Source organism: Trachymyrmex septentrionalis, unplaced genomic scaffold (assembly GCF_001594115.1).
Source record: "Trachymyrmex septentrionalis isolate Tsep2-gDNA-1 unplaced genomic scaffold, Tsep1.0 scaffold212, whole genome shotgun sequence".
Lineage (NCBI taxonomy): Eukaryota > Metazoa > Arthropoda > Insecta > Hymenoptera > Formicidae > Trachymyrmex > Trachymyrmex septentrionalis.
Genome location: NW_017305310.1, coordinates 275,325 through 283,725, shown reverse-complemented (window position 1 = coordinate 283,725; position 8,401 = coordinate 275,325). Strand labels below are relative to the sequence as shown.

The 8,401-nt window shown below is 37.5% G+C and overlaps 1 protein-coding gene across 1 annotated transcript in view; it reads right to left on the bottom strand.

Moving 5' to 3' along the window:
* Window positions 1–8,401, bottom strand: part of LOC108748161 (headcase protein) — a 160,167-nt gene that overhangs the window by 120,591 nt on the left and 31,175 nt on the right. Inside the window, exon 2 of the mRNA XM_018486191.1 lies at window positions 6,716–6,812. Within this exon, the coding sequence (XP_018341693.1) occupies window positions 6,716–6,812 (97 nt within the window). The remainder of the gene's footprint in view (window positions 1–6,715; window positions 6,813–8,401) is intronic.

Sequence of the window (8,401 nt, the reverse complement as noted above, 5' to 3'; positions counted from 1 at the left end):
TATATATATATATATATGTATATAACTTTTTGTAAATATCTTCTTTTCAAAACTTGACACGAAAAACTTTCTCCCGAATTTCTAATCTGAATAATTTTCTATAAATGCTATTTTAATTGCTGTTGCATCAGTGCAACATAGACAATATTATATTTCTGTGAAAATAGTCAATGAATGGAAATAATTTCATCTTGGCTTTCAAATGTAAAAATCTTTGAACTCCATAGCGATGAAAATTTTAAATTCAATCTAAATTTAACAAAGACAGATGGGAATGCATAAACGTTTCTTAATACTGCTTTCTCATTTACGTCGTAAAAAATTATTACAACACAGCCTAACTTAAAACACTGCTTGAAACGCGAGCGACTAAACTTTCGTTCGTATCTGTATCGTACTGGTTTTGAATTTAATCAGCATCAGCGACGAGAAGCAGAAAGATTACGTTACTTGGGAACAACTGCCTGAAAACGGCGTGATTGTTCTTACGCTGGCTTGACCATGGAGGGTTAATGGGTCTTTTATGTTACTGCGGACGTGGCAGAAAACCTTGCTAATAGCAACGAACTAATCGGGAGTTCACATTTAGGCAATCATATGAAATTGAAATTAAAAGAGAGATAGCGTAAAAACTAGAAATTAATATTACATAATAGTAATATATATATACGTATTATTATTATTATTATTATTAGGCGTTAGGAACTCGAAAGCTCATTGCCGCAAATACCAAATCCAAATACGTATCCATATCCAAATACCAAATATCCATATCCAATACCAAATCCAAATACGTATCCATATCCAAATACGTATATATACGTATATATAATAAAAATAAAGAATGTCTCGCATAAAAGATACCATTTCGATAAGATATTTACACGTCATTAATATAGATCAAACCGGCGAATGTATAATACGTTGCATTTGCTTTTCATTAAAATACATAATAATTCGCTATTAAATATGTATCTATTAATTTGTATTCTTGCGCAGAAACAGGAGTATATCTCAATATACACTAAAGCTTTTATCTCGGAAATAGAGGGAAATGAAATACGACGAAAGATACATATAAATACCATTTTCCATTAACTCTCTCTCTCTCTCTCTCTCTCTCTCTCTCTCTCTCTCTCTCTCTCGAGCTGATCGGAAACGCTGCCAATCGACATCGGTTCATTAAAAATCAATGTCCATCGAGCAAGACGTATGAAAAGATACTCGCGGAAGAAAGGTCTCGCTAAAGCCGTCTCTTCTAAAGCAACTGAATTACGAGAAAAGCTTTTCGACGTCGTTCTTACGAGAGCGGTCCTTTTAATTAATCTCTGCTCCCTCGAACACGAGTATCATTCAGAGCTCTAGCGCCACTCAGCATAGACCAACGAGGGTTCCGCACAATCCTCGAGAAAATTACGCGGTCCATCCTTTGCGAGGTAGATTGCTCTCGACTTACGATCTCGTACAATTTGTTCATCTCATAAATTCGTAAATATTACTTAAGGAAGAAATATTACGTGAGATGACAATTTGATAGACTAGAATTAAGATAATTTCTGTGAAAAAGCGCCACAATTGAAGCTAAACAATTCAACTAAATTATGTATCGCAAAAGTTAAGCAAATTCGGGTAGTTGACGCATCTTTCCATTAAACAGCTTTTTTTTTTATCTAGAAAAAAAAAAAACAGAACCACACTCGAAAGAGCTTATAAACAGATTATATCTCGTACGGCGTGGCCTTGTCGGAAAAAGCGTAGTTCGCGAATATTTGCCAACGGAACAATCTCTTATCAGAGTCGAGCTAGGCTGAGATAATGCGAGCGATGTAGTACGTTCAACGGCGAAATATAACGCTCGGCGTGAGCGTCGGTTTTTCGGTGAGGCACTTCAAGTGAGGCACTTCTCTCAAAACTCATTTTCAAAGAAGAGAGACAATATACTCTACCCCCTTTCACCCCTCTCATTTAAATGAACTTCGCCGTAATCTCTTTGAAATAAATGCTTTTCTATACAGCGTACAATAAGTCATTCGCTTTAATTAATTATTCTCGTTTGTTGTTGTTAATTTTTTTTTATCTGGAAATATTGCAGATCATTTATATATTGTTCACCTTGTGCAACTTTAATTATGCAAGAACAGTGGGTGAAAGAAACGGAGTATTGTGCGCTTGACATTTTGCCGGCTCAGTATTTTCTGCAAGCTGGCGCCGCTTGACATTCGATGCATTTATCTTCGTCACTGCGGCCAAGAAACAATATTTACCGACTCGCGAGATAAAGAGCCCGCGGTTCGTGCGACGGACTGCAATAATAAACTATCGCGCCGATGTAACCGCTTAGCGTATCGAGTGTTCGACGAAACGATAATATTCGGGTCGTTCAACCGTCTCGTGCACATCGGTGAGAGAAATTCGCGAAGCTGCGGGAGTTACGTAAAAATAAACGACACGCGCATGCCGGGTGCGTAACGTTTCCGCAACGTTTACGGTGTGCAAGGCAGTAAACGTTTTAATTGCCTGGAAAATCAAAACGGATAATGGGACGCGGATTTATGATACGCATTGTTAAAGCGGGGAGCACAGGCTCTTGCGTAACGCGCAATACGTAAGGCGTAAGAAATTCAACCAATCCAGAGTCGTTTATTTCGTGGAAAGGAAGGACTTTAATTGGTACATTTTACAATCGGGAAAAATTCACACGGTTTGAAACGAAATACAGTGCGCGGTAACGTAAACATCGTTGTTAGCGGCAGATTTCGAATCACGTGAGACATCATGTCGTTATTAGAAACATACCTTACGAACGTTGACCGCTTTTTTTGCATACACGAATAAAAACGTGGACGGGACGAGTGTAAACGAATGCTCGCGAAGCACGTTGATCCGTTGAAAAAAATAGCAATCGTAACTCTATTTAAAAATTTATTGTAGAACAGAATTCTGCTAGAACTAACGAAAAATGTCGCTGGAAATCGCGACAAATTATCAGCTAATCATGACTTTCTTCCAAATACCGTGATGTCTCCTATATTTAAAGTCTATTAACGTTAGTTTATTGTTGGAATTTATTTTCGAATTACATTGGTAGAACTGAAGCAATACTAACGGAAACACTATAGAGTGGAAATATTTTTTCTTTTTCTTAAACTTTAAAGGGAAAGTATCGTGCTAGATTCGCAGAGTTGGCAGGCTGTATTTTCAATTTTCATCTTTTTAATATTAAAAATGCTTTTTCTTACTTTAATAAGGAACTGAGGAACTGTGAAAAGCATTACTGGAATTGTCGGTACGTGTTTGTTTTTTTGTTTTGTTTATATTAATAGAATGTCGCGCTAACTTCACAAGCACAACGACGGAGCGAGCCACTCCTAGTTTTAGCATCTATATAAGCCACGTGTGTCGAGCTTACTGCATCGTAGCACGCCACTTTCCTATTTCCACTACTCCTCCTGTCCGATTTATCGCTAGACACAGGCCGCGAGGTCGTTCACATGAAATTTGTAACGTCTGTCGCGATTTGCGCGCATGAACGCGTCTCCGCTCTATTTATTTCCTAAATAAGTTTTCTTGGATTTTCGCAAATTTCGATATTCTCCGTAAACGTATATTACCATTGCCAAGTTGTATTCGATTTGAACGCTCACAGCATGTGAGCTTCGTTCTGCACACGAAAAAAAAATGATAGTTATATCGTGTTCTTGTTTTAATACAATTTTATTTTGTTCCATTAATATATATAATGTTATTATATATATATATATATATATAAAATCAATATGATTATTTTTAATTAAAATAATACTGTTGCCACATCATTTTTTTTTTTTTTAGTGTATCTTTATTATTCATTATTTGCGGAAAGAAGCTAGAATGAAGCTTACAGCACGCGAGTACCCAAAGCGAAAACAACCAGAGCGCGACTGCATACAGCGAACGACAAGAATCGCGAAAGAAATTCATCGAAACGAAGCGTGGAGAACATTCTTTCCCCCCCCCCCTCCTCGCTTCAACGGCGTCTTAACGGAGGGTCTTAACGGAGAAGTTATCGCCATGACTTCCAATTCAGTGGCAATCCTCGGGTCTTAAGCGGCTCCGAGGAACGTCGCTGCTGCGCATCGGTATTTAGCGTACAAAAGGCAAACCTTGCGTTTTGCAATTCGCATCGTAGAAACGCGCAACGCAGAAAGGGGTAAAAACCCACCCTCGATACGCGGAAAGGGTTACGCGAGAGAGAGAGAGAGAGAGCCAGGGCAATTGTTACGGGGACGCGGTTGCCATGGGAGGACTCGGAGGGTGTTCGAAGAGCTTCCAGCGGTTTACAATGGTGCCCTGGTTCCTCCAGGCTCCCCCCTGTTCCCTCTTCCGTACACCCTCCTCTGCCGCTGCACGGCAATACGTGCACACACACACACACACACACACACACACACGCTCACACGAGATCGATCTCCCTCGAGTTACCTAACGGCTCTCTCGTTAGGCCGGCCGGCGAAGCTGAGAGAACCGGTATTATTGAAAAACTGGAACCAGCAGCCGCCGCCAATTCGTCGACGAAACACGCCGCGAGAACGGCCACGGAGAGCCGCCTTATTGCGCAACAACTTCAACCGATAAAAGAGTGCGCGATGGAAAAATATTATACGCCTTACATTTACTCGTGCATTCTAATGTCGCGGCGTAAAGTGCGAAGGATACAGGAATGTACATAGCGCGTTAAAAAGCCATTTCATTGAAATATTAATTCAATAATTCAATTGCATATTTATATATTATATCGACGATAACAGTGACATGTATCAAATCGAGTATGAGCAAAGTTGTTCCACGATCACAGTTACGACCGATTTTATGACCGCGACGAATGATCCCGCGCATAAAAAAAATTGAATGAATAATCGCTCGAATATTTCCTGACAATAATAACAGCGATAGTTATGAATAATATAGTGCAGCGAATGTAACGTCGTCGAATTTAGAACCAAGAGCGTTATCCGCAGGCGCTAATTAGCAGCGTCATTAACTGCTTTAATTGTCAGTCAGGATCGTGTGCTGGGAGATTTTCTAAACAAGACTACAGAGTAGAGACTCCGGATGGAGCTCTATCGCGAGACAAGTTATTTGAAACTTGGCAAAAACGCGTATCCTAGTTCAGAGGGGAGAGCCGAACAGTTGATTTACCAGTTATCCTTTCTTTCTCGGTTCCCGCAAACAAGCATCAAAATGACAGGCAATTTGGAGGTCGAGGCCAGGTCCTAGGTCAAATTTTGTCAGGCATTACGGAACGGAGGTTAAAACGTGAATCACTTATAGAGCCTTCTCTCCCTCAAGACAGCTTTCTGTTACATAATAGATCGAAGGCGGACACAATATTTTATCGACGGAAAATATATCGAAAGCTTGTTTTTTCGTACTAACGTGTCAATATTAGAAGCTACAAACTGATATCTCTTTTATTAATTAACGCAAACTGCACGTAAAATTCTCTATAAAATTAATTTATATAATTTATTAAATATTTCACAATAATGTTGGTTTTCATCGATAACAAAAGTTACGTCTGAATCAGCATTTAATATTTCAATTGATAATAATTAAATAATTGAATAATAATGAAAATAACACACGAAAATATCAAACAAATATGAAAATAGCTACACTTATATTTCAAATGTCCAAAAAAAATGTTCTATACTTTTTTAGATATAAAATTCGCAAGCAAATTGTGCATTACGTTCTTTTAACAGAATTACGCCCCGTGTAATTCCAAGATAACGATTCACTCTCTTTCAATCTCATTGTATCTTTGTAATAAAAAGAAATAAGGAAAATCAGTTGAGTAAGATCAGCGCTAAATAAATTAAATAAACGTTTGCATAAACAGAGATCGCGTCCATTGGATTAACGATGTTGTTTACCTTTTCCCGGATTACTTGTGTTACCTGTGATACAGGTGGACAAGTCGTTAACCAGGGTTGATGTTAATTTACGTTCGCGCGCGAGGATTTTGCACGGCGAGTAGCAGGTCAAGGGAAAAGCATAAGAGAGTAAAAGTATTCTTTAACGCCGGCATATACAAACGTACACATACGCAAGTACGTAAGTACGTCTGTACTTGCGCGCTACTCGGACTGCTCGGGTATTGATTTCTCTGCGTATTTAGGGTAGGACGACAGTGTTACAGAACGGGATGCGAAAGGATTCGCCAGGGGCGTAGCTCTTACGCCTGATTTACGCTTGGAAAGGGTAGCCTCCTCTCCCAGTTGGAATAAATTTCACGAATTCCTACGGCGAGATTAAATCTGACCGTCGATACTAGTCTAATTCAGCTTTTTATACCTTATTTAAAACATATATGTGGACTGATGAAATTAAAAATATTAATAGTGCACTCCACGTTAAATCCATGTTTAATTATATATATATATATGCTAAATTATTACGTTTCATCGTTGCATAATGAGAAATAGTAATGATTTGCTTTTTTCGCGCTTACAAAGCAATTAAAAAGATTCCTGCTCTGTCGGTATAATGCTGCGTGACACGTTTTGCGAATGTTGTAATCGTGAACGATTGATCAACTTCCTGAAGATCCAGTCCATTCCACTTGCAAAGCGACGCGTCGTAATTCAAACGCTCCGTAAGCGAAATTCTCAACGTATCAAAAAGTGTGTGTGTGTGTGTATGTATAGACATGTATAAAGCATTAATTACTTACCTTGATATGATAGGAGTTAAGCTTGGTGCGAGGCAGACTGTTGAATGCGCTGAAATCCAGACGACGCGAAAAGATGCCGTTGGCACCGCAGCTTTGTCTGCAAGCAGATAAAAACAGAGTTTTACGTGGCGTTAAACAAATACGATAAAAATCAGGATACATATGTGTGTTACGTCGAAAAAAAGTGCTAAACTTTAATCTACATTTCTTTGAATAGTGTCAAGTAAACATTTACAGTGAATAAATATTCGTTCGATAACTATTCGAACCAATGTTTATCAAAATATCAGTATTTTTTTTCAATGTATGTATGTACTTTTGAATATACATTGTATGTAGTTTCATATTAACCTGGGAATATGTTCTGGTCATTTTCACCGAAATATATTTTCGCACATATACGTGTTATACAACTAGAATACATATACATATGATTATAATTACTATAAGTAATAATAATTAATAAGAAAACGTTCTGATAACGCTTTTATATTAATCAATTAAAAACGAAGGAACGTAATAATTACTGGAAATAATTGTATATTTATACGAGGTATCTTTATTTTAATTTTATCTTTTTTTTTTATTTTTCTTAAAATTATTGCTATGTAACAAAGTACTAAGAAAATTATAATAATTTTATTTTTTATTTATTAATATAGGTATAATAATGGCGGAGATGATGAAACACTAACGTAAATGCGCGCGCTACGGTCTTTTCGACCGACCGTTACAGACATATCAAATTTTATGTAGACATAAGCGTGTTAATTTACGTCATCTATTTCCACATACTATACGAAAAAAAACATTAACGAACATTTACAGAAATAGAAAGGTAAAAATATAATAGTATCGATAAATTGAAAGAAATAAATAGAAAATGAAAGAATACGCTATCACCTCCCGGGTTAATTATTCATATACATTCAATGCATTCTAATATAATTACATCTACTTTCTCTAGCGAAATAGGCGCTTAGTAGCGAAGCGATTGAAAGACATGGGTCGTCAGAGTCGTAACGAACCCTTTAAAGGGCTACAAACGGAAAAGTTAGCGTTCCAGTGAATTTTTCGTGATTCATAATAACTTGGTACCCTCGGTCTCTCACTTGACAAGTCTCTCCCTTCAAGGACACCAACCATACGACCCTCGTCGTGCAGAGTCTCAGTCTTCCTTTATGCATGTGCGACGACGAAAGCGAACACGAAATATTTCTAAGCCCGTATGTGTGCTGTTTTTTATCCAGCCCTACACGTCACTCGTCGTAGAAAAAGCCAAAAGTTTCCCAAGCAGAAGGGCATAATTTACCTTCGGCGAAAACATGTTACAGACCGATTACACGACGGGATATATAAACATTGTTAGGTAGAATATTGGTTCAATTAAAAAAAAAAAAAAAAAAACTGAAGTACTTTTGAAACCTCGACACGGTTATCCTTAAACAAATAGAAACATTTTCGCAATAAATTATATTCAATAGGATCAATATTTTTCATTCATAATTTTTCCATCGTTCAAATCATAATTACAAAAATAACGATAAAATGTTCAATATGTTGTAGAACCGTATAAGTGGTAGAACACAAAGTCTAAAAATCAATGCCTCTAGCTGGATCTTAAACGCCCGTACGATTCTGCATGAATTTACATACTATGTATATGTACACGTAGACCTTTGTCTA